Raw genomic sequence first — 22,486 nt, forward strand, 5'->3', positions numbered from 1 at the left:
GGAAAAAATGGCTGACAGAACAGGGGAATCATTTATTTTATTTTATTTTTTTTTAATAAATAAATATAGAAAGAATATATAAAAAATATTATTTTTCAGCCATCATCTTATCGCAAGATCACTGATCTATATTTCACAGGTGATATCTACCTTCCTACAGACACTTAGAGAATGGCGCCAGAGCGACTACATTGTTCCTTTCATTCCTGGTGACACATTAGAGGAAATGACTCCTATGCTTCTCACAGCAATCACACCTACATATAATCACCATCTCAGTAATGACTTCTTCCACTAACGCATGCCACGTGTCGAGCATTCAGCACCGAAATCGATTAACTCCAACATCACCGCTGAAGGATACTGGCTTGTGTAACTGTTTTGAATTGTGCTCTGGAAATGAAAAATGAAGGTCAGTGCCTATAAAACCGTGAGCACTGTAGTCAGAATGTCATTTCCTATAAGGACCACTTTGAGGGTCCTAGAATGTATGAGAAGCCATTAAGTAACATGCCGAGTCTCCACACTATAACTGTATGTCCGTTCCTGCTCGCTCTCAAACCCCTTTTGTACGATGTTTGAAAATAGTGACGTATTTCCATCACTAGACCTTTATTTGCTAAACTAAAATACATAAATAAATATGAGACAGTTCTGTTGTGTTTTGGTATTTATATAATCATATGATCGAAACAACAAGCATTTGTATTTTAGGATATTTTCTCCTTCGTGTCCCCTGACCTGCCAATAGTTAAGAATCATGACTACACGAATACTTGTCACCAGTGAATCCCTTGTCACCCATCTGGGCAAGAGTGGGGACCACATGCATTATGACACCCTAGCACCATCTGATTTGAAGAGAATTCACAGTCGAAAGTGTCAAAAGTCAGAACATAATGTGAGTAATACATTTGATACATGACTTGTTACATGTGTTTGTTTGATGCATTAGTTTTTTTCATTATTTTGATAATTTAATTCATATATACAGTTAAAGTCGGAAGTCTACATACATTTAAGTTCAAGTCATCACAACAATGTTACACAACATTCACCAGTGTTAAACTATAGCTTCAGCAAGTTGGTTAGGAAATCTACATTATGCATGACGTAAGTATTTTTTTTTTAAACAGTTGTTTAGAGATAAATTGTTTCAGTTATAATTTACAATGTCACAATTCCAGTGGGTCAGACTTTTAAATACCTCGACTGCTGTCTTTAAACAGCTTGGGAGATTCCAGTAAATTATTTAATCACTTTGGACGCATCCGATAGGCTAATGGACATCGTTTTAGTCAATTGTAGGTATACTTGTGGATGCATTTTAAGGCCTACTTTAAGACTCACTGCATCTTGGTTTGACATCCAATACAACCAGGACCTCAGAAATAAAAAAATTAAAATAAATAAATGCAATGAAGTGTCGTTCAATTTCCAGATGTCTGAACGGACAGCGTTCATCTATATGAACAATACTACAGAAGTATAAACACCATGGGTGCACGCATCCAACATCCCGCTCAGAAAGGAAACGTGTTCTGTCTCCTATAAGTGAACATACTTTGGTACAAAGACCAATCCCAGAGCAACAGCAAAGGACTTTGTGAAGAAACTAGAGGAAACGGGTACAAAAATATCCACAGCGAAACAAGTCTTACATCGACATAACCTGAAAGGCGACAAGGAGACAAAAATCTTACTTTCAGGAGAAATGCCCTTTGGTCTGATGAAACAAAAATTTAAATATATTCACTATAATGATGCGAAGAGAAAAAAGGGCTTGCAACCATGAAGCACAATGGTTCACGCCAACATCACATTGTTGGGGTGCTTTGTTGCAGTAGGCACCCTATGCATACTTCTATACAGGAAAGATTGCTGTAGAGTTAGTTTACTTCTATAGTTGCGGCAAAATGGATTAAGATCAACGAAGTCGAGGTAATTGAGTGGCCATTGCAAAGCCCTGACCTCTAATAAAAATATATGCAACTAAATATTATCCAGTCAAAAATGTCCTTGTGTCAATTTTAGATATATATTAACTATGTTTATCTCAGTGTGACAACCTGTAAACTAACTCCACAGTAATCTTTCCTAACGTGGCTGTGTTATCTTAATATAATATTTAAGCACCAAACCTGACAACGGTGACAGTTTAATTGGAACTGACCGGGGAGAAAATGCTCCTGTTTTCAAGGCAAAAACTGTGTTTTAGGCTAAAATAAATTACAGATATTAGCCACAGAGTCAAAGTTATTATGGACAAATCAGTGAGCGAAAATAAAATATGAGAGAATAAATAGATTTATAAAATACTGACTGCTGTTGTCTTGTGTTTTTATTTTTGTGTGATTATGTTTTCTAGATTAAAAAACTAAAAATTTAAAATATAAAGGTTGTAGCCTATTATTCAAACAGGCAGTAATTTCCACTTTCATTACAGAAACTTCAGCAAACTTCCAAATGCAGCAAGACCTCGAGAGCAGCTCATCTCGCTCCACAGATGCACTCTGGCCCGGTTCTACCACACAAACCCAGACTGAGACACTTTAATTGGTCTTGGGAGGCTATTTCAAAACAAGAATCCACTGTTTAAAACAAGCTCTGTGTGACACTGTTTACTTGTTGACACCTCTGAACGTGTGTAAGCCAACAGCGAATTCTATGGTGTGGGCATACTGAGTATGAATCATGGCAATCTGTGAGTTTACGTAACACTGCTGCAGTGATGATTTTCTACAATCACAAGTGATTTAGTATGTGTGTGAGAGTATTCTCGAGCAAAAACACTACTCATCTATTTATCCTTTGCTTTTATAGTAACCTGTAACATACCCGTGCTCTTTCTCACAATCACTCCATTTAAAGAGACTTTTAAAAGCTCAAAATTGAACTCATTCTGTAAATAAACATCTTGTCAACTGCTCTACATAAAATTCAACCCGAGTCCACCAGACAACATTATGTATCCATTCAAGCAAGGCTAACTAAATAATAAAAGAGTGTTGTACAAACGCGTCAGCAAAACTTTAATTCAGCGGCTTTGTGTTCGTGAAATTGAAAGAAAAGTAAGTGTAGCATGTCGAGCTGGGTTAATCACAGTTGGACGAGGAAATGGAAATATTCAGAAACACAGGTACCTCACAGGATAGCAGAGTCTAATGCCGTCATATCCTATAAAGAGAGCTTGAGTAATTGAGCATAGTGTTTTTGTTCTATGGAACCGTATCCATTATTCTGGACGAGTACACCGCCGCTGGGGAAGATGCTGCAGCCAGATTCAATCTCCTGATAAAAATCACTGTGTTTAAAAGGGAACCGCGCGTGCCACCCCTATTCCCTCTCCACTTGGCAGTAAACTCGGCTGAACCCTGGCTTGAAATCTCCCGCACTCCACCGGCTGGGACTATTTGCTGGCTGGCACAAGGCCCGACTTCAACTGATTTCACCTTACTCCGTCAACAGTTCAATATCTATCAAAGTAGACAGGTTGGTGCCTTTGTGGGCCTGTTCTGACCTTGCAAAAGACAGGTGTGAACACCCCCAGGACGCACTACGATCGCATTTAAGAGATCCGATCTCTGACCATATTTGGAGCTGGTTTGGGTGCTCGCATTCTCGTCCTGAATCACATTAAAGACTGCCCATACTCAACAGGGATGCTCCTGCATCAGCCGACTGCTATTATAAATGATTGCTCGTGAAGGAAAAAACACCATAAGTGACGTCTGTTCATTAGTAATGAAAGCCTTTTAAAATATTTGGTCTTTGTAGCCGTTAACTTATGAAATAATGGATAAATCTAACCAAGAATTAACAAATGAAGGTATTTAATATGAGTGCACGAATGAGATTCTGTCATTAAATAACAGCATGCAGTTAATTACTGATCCGGTCATGTAGATTTATAAGGAGCCACATGTGGTTAGGTTAATATATTTTTTTCAATCAATGTTTTTTTTTTTCCTTTGTTACCGGATATCACGGTGCGTATGGAAACTTCTAGAGTTGGACTTATAATCTGAGTTTTGTGCAGGTCTAACTAACGTCAGGGCGGGGACCAATAAATAATACGTGTGTGCCGAAGTCATGACACACACGCGCTGTTTTTGGTTCTGGATCAGCGGTAGAGATCCATTAGAGACAGCAGCTGTTACAATATTCTACTGGGCCCCAAATGGTGTCAGAGTTTATTTGCATAAAAAGTCAGCCAAACAACCTGCTGCTGAGATGCTGGTCCCTTCAATAGATGGTCCACACAGCTTACCAGTGTGTTATCTTTAAAAAATTCACTAAGAAAGAGTAAGAGGTTCTGTCTCCATCTAGATGTTCAGCAGCAGCTACGGTAAGTGCTGAGCTATAGGTCACCTGTGTTTAAAGCGTGCTAATGAACAATGTAATGTGTGCTGCTACTTAAAATGTTTACCTTTGCTTTTTGTTTCTTTTTTGTTATCTTATAAAAAAGTTGACTCCGGGAACTTTGCACAAGAATTCCAATGTACCTATACAAATGGAAATAAAGTCTATTCTATTCTACCGTGGCTCGGAGACTGCCCACAACACTTTCACACACACAGAGTGAAAAGCAAGTGACCTGAATAATAGACATGTGATAAGTTTGGCCACTTGAGGCCGACACAAACAAACTCATAGCACAAAGTTGTCATATTATGTTTTGGGTGAGCCAATCCATATCTGTGGTTATACATTTCTTATTTAGTTTTTTCCTCACCTGACAACAGGTGCCTGCTACAGTCTAATGCAAACCAGAACTGGATGATAGCTCTGTAATGTTGTTAGTTTGATCATTCTCTGTAGATGTGCTACTTCAAAGTAGCTTGCACTTTCACTTTGTCTTTTAAAACACTCATTATAGAATATCCATATAGCTACATCCGCCTTGCAAAGTCTATGAAGTATTAAGTATGATTACTAGCTATGCAAAGTTAAGCTCTACTGCAGGATACCGTATTGCGCTCATGAAATGAAGGCCGTTATTAGATTGTGTGTACCTGATGAACTGCAGTATGCCAGGATGTATACAACATTTATATGGTTTCTGCCTAAGGCACCATGAGAAGAATAAAGTAATATGCAGTGTGATGTCTTATAACATCCATAAATCTTCATGATGTTTTAATGTGTTATCCACCTTCATTTACATATGGGGAGCCAAAGTATTAGAAATGCCCTTTATAGCCGTGCTGTTGTACTGAACTACATTAGATGATAAATTGTTTGCCGTGTATAGTGTATAGAGTTCTTCAAAGACCTGAAGTCTTCTTCACACTGCCATTTATTTTCCCATTAGACTGTAAAGGTTCAATAATCCAAATCCCTTTTTGAGGTGGAAAATGTATTTTACACTCAGTTGTTTGTTTGTCCTTTCCTTTTTCTTCTTATCTGATCCACCAAGACTAGAGATGGGCAGCTGCACACGGTGAGAGACATTAGGAAAAGTAATGACTAGGAAAAGCAGACACCAACCAGTTTTGTGCACCTGCTCCATCTCTTTGCTTCTGTGTGTGTTTGAGTGCATGCAGGGGGGGTACGGCGAGGGTTGGAGGATGAGGGCGCTTACCAACACATGTGGGCACAGTGCCGTTCCACTGGGCCAGGGTACTGGGCACGGCCTCGCACCTGATGGCGTTGGAGCCGTGCAGCGTGTAGCCTGGATTGCATTCAAACAGCACCACCATGCCGGTGCCAAAGTCGTTCCCTATCCGCTTCCCGAACCGGGGTTCAGGGACCGAGCTACACTGACTGGCGCTTGTCCGGGGGACGGCTGGGGATAAAAGGGGAGGAAGTGGGCATGAGAGGAAGAAAGACAAAGAGTGGCGATTGGGCGTGTTAGGCAGATATACAACAGGGAGACAGAAATGCCAAAAAGAGGCACAATGAAATAGCAGAGCCCTTGTGAATCTTCTCACACGTCATTAGTCACTCTTGTCCGCTATGCCAGGATAGTTTGTTTGACTTCACACCATTCTCAGCCATGCCCATCCACATGCAGTGGCGCTCTGCTCCACAGCGTGATTGTGATGAGCACAAGTTTAAAGTTTGTGTTTTTCTTTCAAAAGCAAGTAAATGCACAATGAACAAATAAGCATGCACACTGGAACATACGAGAAATCCCTTACCTTGATATACAAAATGAAATCCCTTGGCTGTTTCTGTTCCATTTGTGGTGAACTTGAGCGTTATCTTGTTTCCTGAACTCAGGGGAAGTGTCTCGCCTAATTTATAAAATCAGAGAGCACATTTCTTTTTGTACATCTACAGATATAAACACTGACACATGATGAACATAAAATATTCAAACAGTGTTAATAACTGTAAATAAATCAGCATAAAACAACAACAATTTTAAGATTTAAATATACTGTCTGATCTACAGTACATTCTCAGTGGCATGGCTGGAAACAAAAGACCTCATCTATTGTTTATGTTTTTACATTGTGTGACAGTCTAGTTAAATACAATGTGACAACAGCTGGTTTGTTTTTGTTATTTTAAGTGGAATCTCTGGGGTTTATTCAGTTGCAATCAGAATGTATTATGCAACGTCACAGAAGTGTTAGAAGGGAAGAACTTGATCCTAAGCAGCACGGAGCAGCTAGGATTTTAGATTTTTCATTTGTCTGGGGAAATTGGTTATTTGATTAGAAGTGAGGTGAGAGACGGATGTGCAGTTTAAATGCTCATTCTGTGCTCATATCTATGAGCTAGTAGCTTCATTTAAACAAGAAACTCTGCTTCACGGTCAGACAGGTACATTTTTTTACCTGAGTGCGATCCATATATGGACGAGAGAAGGGCTGAATCTGCAGAGGACCCGTCATAGATCTCAACCACATCACTGGTCAGAGTCTGGAACACCACAAATTGGCCGAAGAGCACTGCAGAGAAACAAATGAGAGGGGAATAAGTGGCATGATGGAGAGTTTTTCAACCTTCAGCTCATTCACTAGGGATTTTACTGTTGCCAGAAGCAATTATCAGGTAAGCTGCTAGAAATTAAAATCATAAGATCTTTTTAATCTTTCAAGAGTCTGGCTGCTGCTTTGACAAAGTTAACACCTTGAACCAATAACACAGATGTGTAATATTGTTTTTACTACAACACCCTAGAAGGGTTAAGTATCCAATCTAGTTTGTTGCTCTCCCCAGATAGACCCATTCACACTAAACTACACAAGATGTTGACTGAATACACACTTAATTCAGCCACATAAGGCTCGTTAATTTTACTCTAGCCTTTCTTTTGATTTCCTACCATCCTTAAGTAAGGCTATTTTATCAAGCCATTGTTTACCTACCTCACCCAGCAAAACACACACAAAAACTTGTGTTTTTGTGAGGACATTCCATTGACACCTGACCCCTTATGCTACCTTCACACTACGAGTAATAGGGCAACAAGCTTCAATGCATTTCCAACAGAAGCCGGTGATATGTAGACAAAAGATGCTGCCCAACACTTGTTGCTAAGTGACAGGCGAGTCTCTTGCGACATATGGAAGCTGAGCTGCCTTCACATTTTTCTGTCGCTCCACTGATGCGGTGATGCCTCAGCCAATCACATGTGTTTTTGTTTATAGCGTTTACCCTAAAACCAAGCCTCAACAGGTTTTAATCCTCAAAAAGTCGTTTAGATAAGGCACACACAATGACACAATACCAGGTTCTCTGTTTGTTTAGTCTTCACAGATCTAATTTAATTAAGTCTAATGTTAACAAACCTGTTAAATGTGTCTGAAGGCATGAACTGCGTAGTAACAATGACTTTTGGTGAAATATTCTATGCTGGACAGTAGCTTTTTATAGGTCATACTTTGTTCAAGCCAAGTCACATCTTCTCCCTACTATAAACCTTTCCGTGACATTTTCTGAAAAACCAATAATTAGGTATTCCTTAGAATTTTCTTTATCTGTCTCGGTGCGCCATGGCATTTAACGTGTACAGAGCCACCTGCGTGCAACACAGTGTGTGACATTTAAGGTCAAACTAAAAGCATATGTATCTATTTGTTATTTTACATTTATTGTAATTAATGTAGATTTTATTTTTTAGATTTAAAGGACAAAAAAAAGGTCATTTTCAGCTACTTTCAGAGGCTCTCAGATGCTGAGCTGGTGTATCAGTGGGGGCAGTGGGATTGACAGCAGCTGACAAGGTGGCTCTGGTGCCAGCAAGAGAACAAAAGGAAGCGTAAACAAACTCACGCTGTAGCTTAAAAGCCTCGGGTGGGCAGTGTTTTGTTAACAGTGGTACCGAAGAGTAAGGACCACACCAGCATCTAAATAGACCAGACTGACATTTACAGGTAGCTTTACATGCTGTTTAATATGCTGCAGCTCACCAGCTAATTTGCTACGCAGCCCCAAAACTGACATTTGCAGGGCACTTTTCCCTCTGTAAATGTTTGTTTGATCATTCAACCAGCTAAGTCACAGGACAAGACACTGTTTATGTTTGTCAGTTGGATAAAAGGGGAACTAATCTCAGCCGGCGCGACCATGTGCCTATGGTAGGATGATGTTCTTACAAGTTTATGCAAAAATGTTCTAAACTGAAGCAATTTGATTCTCTGCAGGGAGATGGGACGTTCACAGTATTTTGATGAATAAATACAAAGAAAGGTAGTGCCAGAGTGAAACAAAAAATATACACATAAATATAGAGAACATGGGACATATGATTTGGAGATATGTTTTAAATGCCATTTCATTTTAACTTGATTCACCTGGCTCCCTGAACCAGCAACGAGTGAGTTTAAAGAAAGACCACTCTGCACGTCACAGGAAAAGTCACCCGAGCTGATATAGTGTCACGCCACGAACTGTACTGAAAAGGCATCTGGATAAAGTCTTTGTAGAGTGTGACCTTTAATTTAATTGAACAGCCTTTATTTAATGAAAAGTCACATGAAAACATTACTGTTTATCACAAAAGTAATAATTAAATCTTATCCTCTGTAAAAGCAGTGAGGGAGAACGTATGATAATGAACGAAGAATTATTTAAATAATGTCCTGCACAAATATTTCCAATTAAGCATTCCTGATTACACCAACGTGTGCATGCCCTTGAAAAATAATCTGATCCTCCAACCAAACGAATAGACATGGCCGACTGGATCACCACTTCTGCGATACCGCGCGTGTTTGTGTCTGTGCAGTTGTGCATGCCTGTGCACACAAAGGTACTGTATGCGTTTGTTATCACTGTTAAGATTACAGCCTCGATCTTGCCCTCTGGCGAACACGGACCTTGTGAGGGCTACGGTTTTCACTGCGTTACCACAATCCGATTATATTTTTTTAGGCCTTCCACAGGGGTTCTTGGATAATTAGTGTCTTTACAGTGTTTCCTGAATGTGAGCAAATAATCATCCACAATGGCGTGCAAGTGACAGGTAATGGTAAATAGTTTGCGCTTATATACCGCTTTTCTACTTTAGCGGTACTCAAAGCTTTACAGAGTATCTCATTCGCGTGCACACACACTAATGGAAAAAGCTGCAGATGCAAGGTGCTCGTCTGACATGGGGAGCAACTTCAGGTTAAGTGTCTTGGTCAAGAACACTTGAGGATTAAAAGCATGCTCTTCCACCTCAGCTGATATCCATATGATATGTGGACACTTGTTTTGCTCGTGTTCAGATATCACTATGACATTTATGATTGAAATCAACTTTCAAAGGCACAAGTTAGGGGAAGAAAAAATAAATGATACCAATAGTTTACCTTTTCAACAAAGCTAATCCCCAGCTGCCTTAGTTTCACTTATCCAACGGGTGCAATGTTTTGAAAAGGCTAAGTTAAAAGAAAAATAATTAATAATAAGCAATGTAATATCTAACAGAAAAACAAAATGTAGAAATTAATTAGTTTTTCTCCACTGAGTTTGATCTGAGAGAAAAAGCATAAACTCTGTGTGGCTTCAACAAGCATTATCTTATTACCCGTTTTATAACTACAAAGTACAAATTCAAGGGGGAAGTTCAAATCATTGAAAAACCTGTTGGAGCCAGTACACTTTCAATATTCTTTGTTTGTAATCTCAGCTATAGTCTATCAAATGAACAAACATTGCAGAAAGTGCGCTCGATTTACTTCTGTGTCATAAAAAAATGAAGAAAAACATTTTAAATGAGATTAAATAGGCGCTTTAACTGGAACACAGACATGCAGGGTAACTATCACTGGGCCACAGAAGAACAGACTTCAAATGGCATAAACTGCTAAATAAAGAGCCTGTATGAGGCAGTTTCTTTCCAGTAATAGCGTTCGCCAATGTGTTCGCTGCATGCCTTAAGGCAAAACACACACAAGAAACACCTGAAAAGGTGTAAGAAAAAAAAAAACAACACTGCTGAGAGAGACAATTGCTAAAGGTAGAAAACGACAGCATATGTTTGTCCTTCTGGTTATGAATTATGGAGGAGTTTCCTGTCATCTTCACTTTACAGCAGTACGGATCTCCTCTGGCACCACCTCCGTGAAAACATAATATCCGCCTTACTGCAACTGAGAAAGACGCAGAGAGTAAAGGAAACTGAGGCAGAACAAGAAACAAAAACGAGGGACTAAACTACACCTAAAAGCTACTTTGGGCAACACTGCATCTCATGTCCCATTGGACAGGCATTTAGACTGACCGCCAAGTGACCGACTAAACAATAGTAGTGAGGACATGGAGCGAGCAGGAAGAAGGAAAAGGTGGGAGAAGGTGAAGTAATTTCTATGGTTTTACAATAAGGGTGCCTTGCTACTTAGTGAAATGAAGCGCATCAAACACACACAGCAGTCAAAGAGAAATGACACATGCACGCACACACACACACAAACACACACACACCAAGCAGCACATGAAGACCTGTTTCTTTATCTGCTGAGAAGTGAAAACGCCTATGGCTGAACCACAGCCTGAATAAGAGATGATTTTACCCTTAGGGACAGCTCACTGCTGTGGAATTAGCATACCAACACTGTGCTATGTTGAATAGGCTGCAGTCCCCGGCTTTGTAAGCACGCACGCACGCACACACACACAAACTCAAACATGAGCCCTAGATACACACTCTCACAAGTACAGTGTCGCTCATTTCTGCCTCTAATCCAAAGCCAGCCATGCATGACTCCAATCTGCTCCTTTGCTGTAATCACGTCCAGATATTAAGTCAATAAATCATCGGAAACTTGTTACCTAATTTATGCAGGAGTATGATGAATCTGTTGTCCTCTGGGCGTAGTCATGGTAATGTAAGGCAATGCACTGGGACAATGGACAACATTTTCTTGTCTGCGTCTTCACCTTGAATTATCCCAAAGCCTTTAAGTCACTTTAAATGCATACTTCTCTGGGCATAATGATATTAGCGAATCCCTGTATCTTTCATGCCACTCTGCCCGCTGGGCATTGATAATGCAAAAGAAATGTGCAATTATGGGTTGATCCTTCTCTCGAGTGATGGCAATCTAATTTCTTCCCGTTTGAAAGCAGTCATTTTGAAAAATGTGACACAAGCCTGTGAGGGTTTCCACCACTTTCAGCGTTTTTTTCACAGAGATATGAATCTGTCCAATCAGGGCGACTGTATAAATTGATCATGCAATTTGAGCAATCGAGAAAAGTTCCAGGTGGTCATACATTACATCATTTAGACAAAATGAAGGGACTGCAAGAGCACATTCATATGTAATGAACACTTAATGTGTCGCTGTACTTGCATATTTCTACTTCAAAACTGCCTAAATTTGCTGAGGCATGTATTCAACAGAGTGACACACGGCGCTTGCAGATTTTAGCTGGCACATTTGTACCGTGAACACCCCGAGCCACCACATCTCAAAGGTGCTCTGCTGGGCAGGGATCTGAAGAAAATGCAGAGAAGTGAAGTAAGTTAAAATCAATGTCACGCCCCTGGGACCATTTTGGGGGATGATGAGTGCTTTGAGACAAGGCTTGTTATCCTGCTGGAAGTCTCCCTTTGAAAGAGTGCACACTTTGGCAATGAATGGGTGCACCTTGTGAGTAACGACGTCTAAGTATGTTGTGGTGTCTGAATGTCGCTCAGATGGTATTAAGGGGAGGCAATGTGTGCCAAGAAAACATCTCCACCCCGTTTCACTTCAACAAACAACCCATACTCCGTGTAGCCTGCAAGATGACTCAATTGATGGACTTTACTCCACTACCTTTGGGTAGCACAACCATTTTCTTTTTTGTGCGAGTGTAGTTTTTAAATCAGTGACACTACAGTGACATCATGTACTTCTACTTTCCTTGAATGGAAGTTTGCAAAATACTGTCATCCCTGAAAGGGGCTCTTAATCGCAAAATATTAAGAACTACTGCTATAATAGTAAAAATGAGAAATGCAACTCCTTGGACTGTGGGGGATATACTATAAACTAGCTCTTTTTAAAGTTTAGGTATTCAAAAGCAAAGAAGCAAATACACACAAAGCCAAAGTAAATCCTCAGATGTAATATTTTTGTGGAATAAAAGCAGATGCTTTGTATTTCTCTGGTGATGTTCTCTCAGGCTTTCAGCGCGGCAACCTTCAGCTTTTGCTTCATCCTGGTGTGAGCAGTAGAATCATCAATAAATGATATGTTCCGCTGGCAGCAGTACGTGTCCAAACAACACAGTAATACAATCACCACCAGGTTTGACAGATGAGGTGGTATGCTTTCGGTCAAGAGCGATATATATATATATATATATATACATATATATATGTATGTATCTTCAACACAGATTCCTGTTTCTATGCCATTTTGACAGAGGCTGATGTTTGTTCAGTCAGTCTTGATGCTGACCAGGTTTTTGCATCTTGTGTTGAATCATCTGAGGCGTTTTAATTTGTTTGCCATTTTCAACAGCTGTTTTTGTCTTTATAATGAATCCAACTGTTAAACCTGGTAAGTCAACTGCGTTTGACTTTTTTCTTATTATCATCTTATTGATAATAGCTCTTTATTCTTATACTGGCAGACAAATCCATCTCTATCAACATGGCAACTCTAATTTGTACATATCTTTGAGATTTTTCTGTTTGGGCAATATTAAAGGAGTTGCATCTTTGATGAATTACAATGAATATGACCAAAAAGTCTTATTTCTAAAAAGAATAAGAAGCTTCTTATACTATATTAACTTAAATGGATGTTTTTTTTGTGGTCAACGTGCAAGATTTCATGTTTACAAAGCAGCACAAATTCACTGCAAAATTAAAAATTGTCTACTTAGAAGACAGAACGGAGAAGCATGCCCAAATAACTATAGAGTACTCTGTATAGTAACAGCACTACATATACATTGCTTGTTCTGCATTTTTCTGTTATTTTATTTCTTATTCAGAGTATTTCCTAGTGTGCTGTGTTTCACGAGGAAAGGCAAACAAGATGTTTAGGCAACCTGCTGTATACACCAAGATTAAGCAAATATACAACAGAGTCCCCATTTACACGAAGACTGTAGATTCAGTCCTGAACTACTGCTGAGCACAGTTCCTTTTCACAGTTTGAAAGGGAATTTGCACAGGGAACGTCATTTTTTGAGGAAAAAAAGAGAACAATTGAGTTTCATTATAGAAATGTGATGAGTATGTAGGTCTGACCTGAAATCTGATTCTAAGGCTCGGTCTCAATTTAACGACTCAATCTGTGAAAAGTTGGAACAGCCAAAAAGCAAATATATCAGATTGGCCGAACGCTACCACCTCTCCACCATAAACTTTGGCTGCACTTTTCATCTGGCTTCTTCGTATTATCTGCTATTTTGTCATTTCTACTGTTGGGGTGGAGTCCTTTCCCCATCAAACCAAGGGCATGTGCTGCAGATGGGATCATTGCAATCCAGCAGAGAAGAGAAATGTCACAATCTTAGAAAGGTTCTTTCACTCTGCGCCTCTCATTCCTCTGCCGTTTGATCTTTTCCCTAGTAAATGAATGAGCCTGGTCCCCTGGGTTATTTGTCTGTTGAAAGTAGCAGATTATCATAAAACCCATAAAAGCCAGATAGATAAAATAAATAAATAAACTCACATTCAAGTTTAAGATCATCTTTTGTGTATTTCCTTGCAATTACATGCAGTTCCTAGAATAGAGGAAATACTGTTAAGTAATCTTTTTAAAGATGTGTTCTTTTAAGAGTTGCTTAGCACATATATTCTTTGTGTGAAGAAATATTAGCGCTTATTGCATTTAAACTGTTAACATCATCTCAGAATGCAGGGCTCCAGCAGCTGGACAAGCACAGAAAATTCAACCTCTCTCTGCTTGGTAAACACCATCTTCTCTCTCGTCCGTGTTGCAATGAATTTGTGTCTAAAAATAGTTATCTACTACTTCAGCAGCAAGGTGGTCAGTTCCAGCCGCTACTGTGTGAAGCACACAGAGAAACCCAACACAGCTGACTGGCCGCCAACTAGCTCTGGCATTAGATGCGACCACAGCGAGACGCGCCAACGATTGTAGATGACAGGACCCATGCAGTAGACTAATCACCCCTGTACTGTTAGGTGAATCGGAGCAATCATTTTCTCTCTGTCACCGTTTAACCTGAACATCCAATCTGCTTGTGGATCGACCCTTGTGTTGTGTTACTTAGATAATCAGCGCCTCACAACAAGAAAGCTTCCTTTGTGCTGTGATCGGTCAAAAATCTCAAAATGACTTTAAAGGAGGAGCCATCAAGTACAGCCACACCAATTATTAGTCACCATTACTGTGTAACTAGCAAAGGTAATGGAGAGAAAATGCTATACCCTACCGTGTATGGCTATAAAATCAATCTACAAAAATATACAGTATATATTTGTCAGATGTAAATGTTAATAATTAACCCCACATCCAGTTGGCGTACCACTCACCCATGCTACTTGACTGCCTGCTTTCATATATACGTATATATGGCATATACAAGGATGAAATTACCACTTTTGTCCTCTTACATAAACGTCATACTTGTAGATTAAGTATAATAATTTAGTACTTGAAACCCTTTGCAGACTGGGGCTGCATTCCATAACTTAAGCAATTCAAAAGCATCCAACAAAAAGAGGTACGAACAGACCCTCTGGTTCTGGTTGAGGGTGCTCTTTGATTTGGATATGTCAGTACTTGACATTTTTTCTTTTTATTCTGGCTACCCACTGTGACTACTTCGCTACAACATCTCCTAAACAAAGAAACAACAGCAAATCTGAAAACCTTTTGATGTTACAATCTTACTTGTTGTACGTCACCATCGTGCTGTAAAGCAGGACTTGTGATAAAATATTCATATTAAGTGGTTGTACGCAGGAGAACCATTGTGCTATTTCAACTAAATGCCGCTTGACTAAAGTTTGGATAAAATTTTACAAAACTGTTTCACCACCATATTTCTTAGGAGCGATAAAAACAGTTTTGGTAAAGTATTTATTGAAAATGGAGTATACAAGTCAGATAACAGGCTGTGGTTCTGTGGTATCATGTAGCAGGTAACCAGTGAACCTTGACAACCTCTGCATGGTCTCTATGTCCTCCTGCCCTTGCCTCTGTCTGAAAGGTCTTAAAGGCATTTTGTCTGGCAGTGAAGCGGAAGTAAGTCCTCCAACTCCAAAAGCTACCTCCATCCCACATTTGTGCAGCCTTTTTTTTTTTTTTCGCCAACGAAACCAACTCAGGCAGGATATGATGGAGATGCCTGCACCATCTGTATCCGAGTTTCATTTAGCTTTTGTTTCTTTCCAATAGCTGTGTTGCTTATTCTTGTGATCAACAACCTGTCTGAGCATTTGTTCCGTAAAGTTCCTTCTAATGAAGGCATTTGCACATTTTGGTTTGTGTTTAAGTAAACTGAGTCTTTTCCTATCAAACATGATGAATTTGGAGATTTGTCTCCAAGATTTTTCAACCTTGTTTTTGGTGCATGTTAAATCATTAAAAGCTCATTTTAAATTCCCTTGTCCTTGTGGTGTTTGAGTTCTGCCTGATGATCTAAAACAAAGCCATCTTCTGGGTATTTAATTTAAAAAACAAAATAAATAAATAAAAAATCTGCCCTTTCACATTTTCTAACTAAATCCAAAATCTATTGAGAACAATTAGATTCAACCTCTTTGTGCGTGATGTGTGACCATCACACACATTTTGACACTTAAATCCTTTGGTTTACTTTGTTTTAAAACTGCTTATGAGTCATGTATTGCTTTGAGAAGCAGCTGCTTTGGACACGCATAATTTAAATGAAATGTAATTCCCCGTTTTTGCCCGCTGGATTTGCTACATGTGCCTTAAGGCAAGGTATGCCTAATGCTCAGTGTTAAAGACACTAACGGCACAGGCAATAGAGGAAGGTAAAAAAATAAATAAATAAAAAATGGAAGCATATGTTTGTCCTTCTGGTTATGAATTATGGAAGAGCTACCTGTCGTCTTTGCTTTGTGGCAGCACGAGCCTTCTGAGATTCTGGGACGTGACAGCATACACAAGCCTCATTTACAGAAACCAAAGGGATTATATGACAGCACAGACACATATATTTTTAATGACCCATTATCACAGTGAAATTGCATCAGCCCTTTTGGCACGGAGTATGCGGCTGCACCTTGGCACAAGCTGCATGCAGTCCATTAGACTTCTATCTTGGATAAGAAAAAAAGTCCCCACTATGGAGTGAAAGCTATAAGTAATGGTTAAGAAAGAAAAAGATGAATAAGAGAACAAGGATATGCAACTGGTTTATTACTTAGAGTTCTATCCGAACTACTTTTACATTTTGCTGCTTTTTATTATGGTTTTTACTTATTGACTCTAGAAACAGCATAAAGCAGTCTTCAGATGAAGTAGTCTTCAGGCGTTCAGTGTTTCTGACAAGGTAACGCAAGCCACCGCGCCGATACAAAGAGCACCTAGAATCTCATCACCTTGAAAAGTACAGGTTGTCAAAACCAGTCAATGCAGTCATTCAAGTGAGTGTTTGACACTCTGATTTGTCAAAGGCAGACTCTCTAATTACACACCGACATATCTGAGGAGCACTATAGGGAAAAAACAGCTTTCAAGAGCAGGCTGGGCAAGAGCTTAGTTCACAGTTCATATCAGGTAATTCACATTGAGGAAAGCATATATCTAAGCTGATGCAGACAGACAAGGTAATAGTTTTTGTGTGGGATGTAGCGAGTCGTGTACTAGGGTGGCTCCAGGCATAATCTTAGTCTTCAGCAAACACCACTGATGAGTCAACAACCAGCCCCTAGGGGTCATTTTTTTTTATGATCGCTCTGAGCCATACTCCGCTTCCCCGTCTTTCTTCTCACTCACTGTCTCGCTCATTATAACTCTCTCACTCGTTATCACACTCTCCATCTTACTTGTTCTCTCTCTGTGACTTTCACATTCGACTAAGATCTATATGCCTCTCTCTTGTAGTTAGACCTACTCCCTTTGCCTCTTGCAGTCTGAGCAGTCTCTCTCTCACTCATTCTTGGTCCATCTTGTTACAGCCCAGATTTATTACAGCAATCTGTCAGTGCTCCCGTCTTGCCCTCCTGACACATTCGGTCTCGGCCATTATGCATATGTTGTTGTTAGTATTATCTAGACACATGCACTGGAGCTATAAAAAGTCACAGGCGGATAAACAGAGGTAAATGAATGCTGGCTCTTTGAAATCAAGTGCAGCAACAACTCATTATGAGATTCTTCCAGTAAGAGTAGATGAAACTGCATTTTTGTAAAGTTAACCACGATTAAAAATCTGCTACATAACCTTGTTAAAGATAAGGTCCAGGGTTACAGATAGATTACATACTATACATAGGTAGACTATTGCATTGAAATGGCCTCAATTTTGACTTCAGCCTTTCAAGAATATTAGATTGTTAGATAATTTTATTTTCCAGCATTAAAAACAAGCAAATTTTGCATTGCAAAAGAAAAAAAATAACTATTTGGCTCACCTCTGAATGTTCATGAAAAAAAAGGCTACACTGAACAAAAAACACAATTTACTGAGAAACAAGCTTTGGTATTTTTGTCCACTACGACCGTGAAGTTATATCTTGTCTTAATATTTATGTAGGAGAATACCACACCAGAAAAGTTACACGCTAGCCTCTTAAATAGCTGCATACAAGAGTGAATTCCTGTGGGGCAGAGTGTGTTCTGTGTGTTTACAAGCAATGCCCGAGGCAAAGGTTGAGTCTCATGAATAATTCATCCCCTTACAGAAAGAGAGTTATTGTTTGAAATATGACTACGACCATTATTTCTGACAGAATAATTAAACATTAAAGGGCAAGACAGATGCACATTGCACCTTAATGACATTTGAACGGTGCAAAGTAAACTAAGCTACGCACAGAAGGCTGCGTGAGTGCCGAGGTACCAAGAAATGATGCCACATAAATGAAAGAAGAGCCTTTTTATGGACTATATGCTCACCATGCTTACAGCAATGGTGTCTACTGCCAGCTTCTTCATCATTTTTATGATCATCAACTGCATACAGTACATAAATGCCTATATTAACATGTGAACAAACCGAAAGCACAGAGACAGGTTTCCAAAATGTAAATATATGCTGTGTAGGACCAGTCAGTCCAATTTAAGACCAAAATACATTTGTTTGATTGCGGTGATGCTTGAGGGAGAAATGAACTTGATTACATACTGCCGCATGATGATGCTGGATGGATGGAAAGATGTTTATTATGTGCATACATTATGTGATAACAGCTGCAAAATATGGTATGGAAAAATGATGTCCAAACAAACACACAAGACACAGGGAGGTATGAACCTTCCTACAGGATGCCTTCAGCTAGTGAGACAGAAAACTTGACAGCTTGGGCTGAATACAGTAAACCTATACAAACTTTACAATGATTACAAGGAACGAAATATCTGACAACATCCCACACATGTAGAAATATCGCCAATTCTTTTTATGCTTCCACAATCCTTTTCTCTGACAACCTGTCAGAGAATCTTAAGACACACACAGTGCTTTTAGTAAAAACCTACAGCAGATGGCAAAACAAAGAGAAACCAGTGTAGCTGAATGTCACCACATCTGTCTTTTACTGTACGCTTACCTGCAAACATCTTCTAGTTGGAACGAATCTAAGCTCACACCTGCCATTAATATGGGTGATTTCTTGTGTACAGCAGTAACTACGTACTGTATGCTCAGGAGAATGTGATTCCACATGCGTCAACAGTGACCACTTATAACTGGACTCGGATTTGAGCTCTGTATGCAAATAAACATCTACATCATTTGAGGCGCAACAGAATATTGTGCCGTCTCAGAGGGATCAATCAATGCTTACGTTTCAGAACCATGAACAGTGTGTTGAGTTAACTAACTGCATGTGGTCACTTGGCATTCAACATGGGTATTAACCACAGGCTGATTATAAAGATTATAGATACATTTACTAGCTTAGTTTAACTGCTACAAAGGCAAACAACATTAAAAAGGCTAATGAATAGACATGGATGAATACTTTATGTTTTCTAATTGTTCATCTTTCATGATAGTGGTTTTGTGTTTTTTCTTCAAGTGGTGGTACAAGACAAGACATGAAATTGTGATGCAAAACTAGAAAACTAATAGAGGGGGTGGTCAGTCAAGGCCAGGACTTATTGTATGTTCCGCCAGCTAAAAGAATATGGTCACATGAGGCATGGACTACCTCCAAAACATGGTCTTGAGTGCGTTCACATCTGACTGCAATACAGTTGTAATGTAACTAATTAAGTATGGACTTCAGGTCTAATAATAAATAAAATATCTGTTCATTTTATTTTACTTAATTACTACCATTAATCCAGAGGGTATTAGGTTTGTATGTGAAGAAACCAACCGCTTACAAATTGTAAATGCAATGAAAAGCAGTGCTGCCAGGCTAGGGATTAGAATCTCGTCCCAGGTTCATGTTGAGCTGGACCCCACAACAACTTAAGGCTCAGACCACCAAACAACAATCAGACAAAAGTGGGGATCGGTTTAAATTTTAGTAAGCCTGCAACTTCTTCTTTGTGATATTGACAGTTTTTAGCTAGTAGTTGCATTACTGCCTTCAGCAGGATAAAATTATTAACAACAACAAGCATCTCTCAAGTGTCGGGGAATTAACTCACTTTTGACATTGGGGTCAGGCATTTTTAGTAAACATTGCAACGCACCAACATATTGCATTGCCTTCATTCCCTTAGACTTTAGTATGTGGTTTACCAATATTAAAAATGTAACACTTTCATTTCTGTTAATTATTTCCTTAGTGAATAAATACTGTCTCTGTATGTGAACTGCTAGACTAATTTTTTGTACGAGACTTCAGTTTACTTTTGGGAGGAGATGGAGTGAAGCTGATATGGATTTATGGATATGAAAGCAAACCCTACTTGATACGCTGTTAGTGTTTTTATTTTATGCCTCTCTTCCTTTCCTGGGGCTTTTGGGAAAGAAACCATTAAAACAAAGCCAAATGCTGATAAAGTATGAGCTGTATGTATTACTCCTGATGACCTGTCTGATCAGTCATTCTGTGCATTTGTGTTCCAGAAAATAAAAACTATAAAAAATGAAGCACTGAATCCCATAAAACACAAACACTGTACTCACATTTCTTTCCAGTAATAATTAGAATATAATCAATTCATTCTGAAATTGTTCAGTTTTCCGCATACACAGGGTGCTTGCAACTCTTAAAATATTCAGAAACATTTTATGACACCATATAACATTTATTTATTTTAAGATCTGCCTAAACCCTTGTAGTTACACCTTGACAGCAAAAGGCATACATCAACATAATTCTCCAACCCTTCAACCCAGGTGTAAAACCCTCAGGTTACCATGCCAGAGCCAGGAGATGATATTTCCCACTGACCTTTTCCTGCCACCGCAACGAGGCTGACACAATGTCTGAAAGGCTTATGGTGCGCTATCGGTCATATGTGGGACAGACTAAGACACACCCTTGACACTCTACCCTAGGCGCTTACAAATTTCAATTACCTGTGTACTAGACACTGAAATGTGATTTCTGTTATCACACTGCCTATAGGCTAAACTCAGCATCCAAGCTGCTGCAGACAAAACAGAATTTCTATCAATGCTGTTTCATATGGAGGTTAAAAACGGTGAAATGTTGGATCTTCCAGTCAGTACTTGTCATTGTGTTTAGTTTCATAACTCACATGATTAATTAAAGCAACAAAATGATGTTCAAATAAATGTATAACTGAACACATGTTAAACAAATGGCTGGTTTCCAAGGGTATTTACATATATATGCAAACAAGCTCTGTTTAGTTTATTATTATTGCAGCAAAAAGAGAATGTGGTGAGCCTATTTAATTACCATTACTAGAGTATTGATTTAGGTGCATTAAATGTTCTGAGTGCTTTAGACTGTACACCAAACATTAACATAATACCAGTAAAATGAAAAATTTCAGAGTTGGATTTCCAATATATTCAATTTGCTACACTCAAGATGTGAAGCCCAGTTTCATTTTTAGACTACTATACACATGATTTCCTCCGAGCCGTACCACAGCAGTCTTGTTCACCATGAGTGAGACTTTTCAATAGCATCTCTCTACACTCTCCACCTAACTGCCAACATGCCCACCTGGGTGTGCAAATAAATTTGAATAAATTCACACATCCAGGAGGGCATGATTTTTGGTGGATTCAACACTCCATTAGGCTTTTTGCTGGCAATTTAAGCAAAGGCTGCGCTTGTATGCAATATTTGCTCATGTACTTAAAATGGACTCGATGAGCAGTGAGAGTTGACAACAGAGGATGTAAACTGTTGGTCTGGACCATCACACAGGGGATTAATCTTAATCTGTGTCTCCATAGGCATGGAATATAACATCATGGGGTATTGAGCAAAAACAAATCAAGGTCTTCTGGATGTCTTTGCTGAATTATGTATATACAGAGGTGCTTGGATTAACTGGGCGCTCGAGAATTTTCTTGCTCCTTCTATTCCCCACATCCCTTCACTGCTTGACCTTCTTCTCGATTACTTGTGGTGTCGAGCATTTTCCATGTCAACACAATCAATTTTTGTTTGCACTGATCCTATCTCTCGTACGCTGTAGTGCAGAGCACCTGGAAGAAGTGCAGGGGTCCCCAACCAGCTGTGGAATTCTAACACGTATGTATTGATTAAATAAAATTTCGTCAGGTACATACCGGAAGATGCCTTCACTGAGTGGTCATTCGCTGCAGATTCAGTTTTAGATATGAGACAAGTCTACATGGATTGAATATCACTCCGGCAACAGACAGGCATGTCGCTAGAGTGTCAGTGTCTGTCAGCATCAAACATACCAATCCAGACTTACAAAACTACAGAATACATGAAACACAGATTAAGCTCCACAGGGAAATGAATGTTTTGCTTGCTAGTACTGTGTCACATATGACAAGATATGAGAATAAGTCTCAATTCTTT

General features: G+C 39.2%; 1 protein-coding gene across 1 annotated transcript in view; it reads right to left on the bottom strand.

The window, feature by feature from the left end:
- LOC311497296 (CUB and sushi domain-containing protein 3-like) overlaps positions 1-22,486 on the bottom strand; it is a 219,112-nt gene that overhangs the window by 88,375 nt on the left and 108,251 nt on the right. Inside the window, exons 32-34 of the mRNA XM_084557548.1 lie at positions 6,789-6,902; positions 6,144-6,239; positions 5,585-5,788 (exon numbers count right to left, since the gene is read on the bottom strand). Coding sequence (XP_084413674.1) covers positions 5,585-5,788; positions 6,144-6,239; positions 6,789-6,902 — 414 coding nt within the window. The remainder of the gene's footprint in view (positions 1-5,584; positions 5,789-6,143; positions 6,240-6,788; positions 6,903-22,486) is intronic.

The sequence above is a fragment of the Chelon labrosus genome (assembly GCF_963514085.1).
Source record: "Chelon labrosus genome assembly, chromosome: 12".
Taxonomy (NCBI): Eukaryota; Metazoa; Chordata; class Actinopteri; order Mugiliformes; family Mugilidae; genus Chelon; species Chelon labrosus.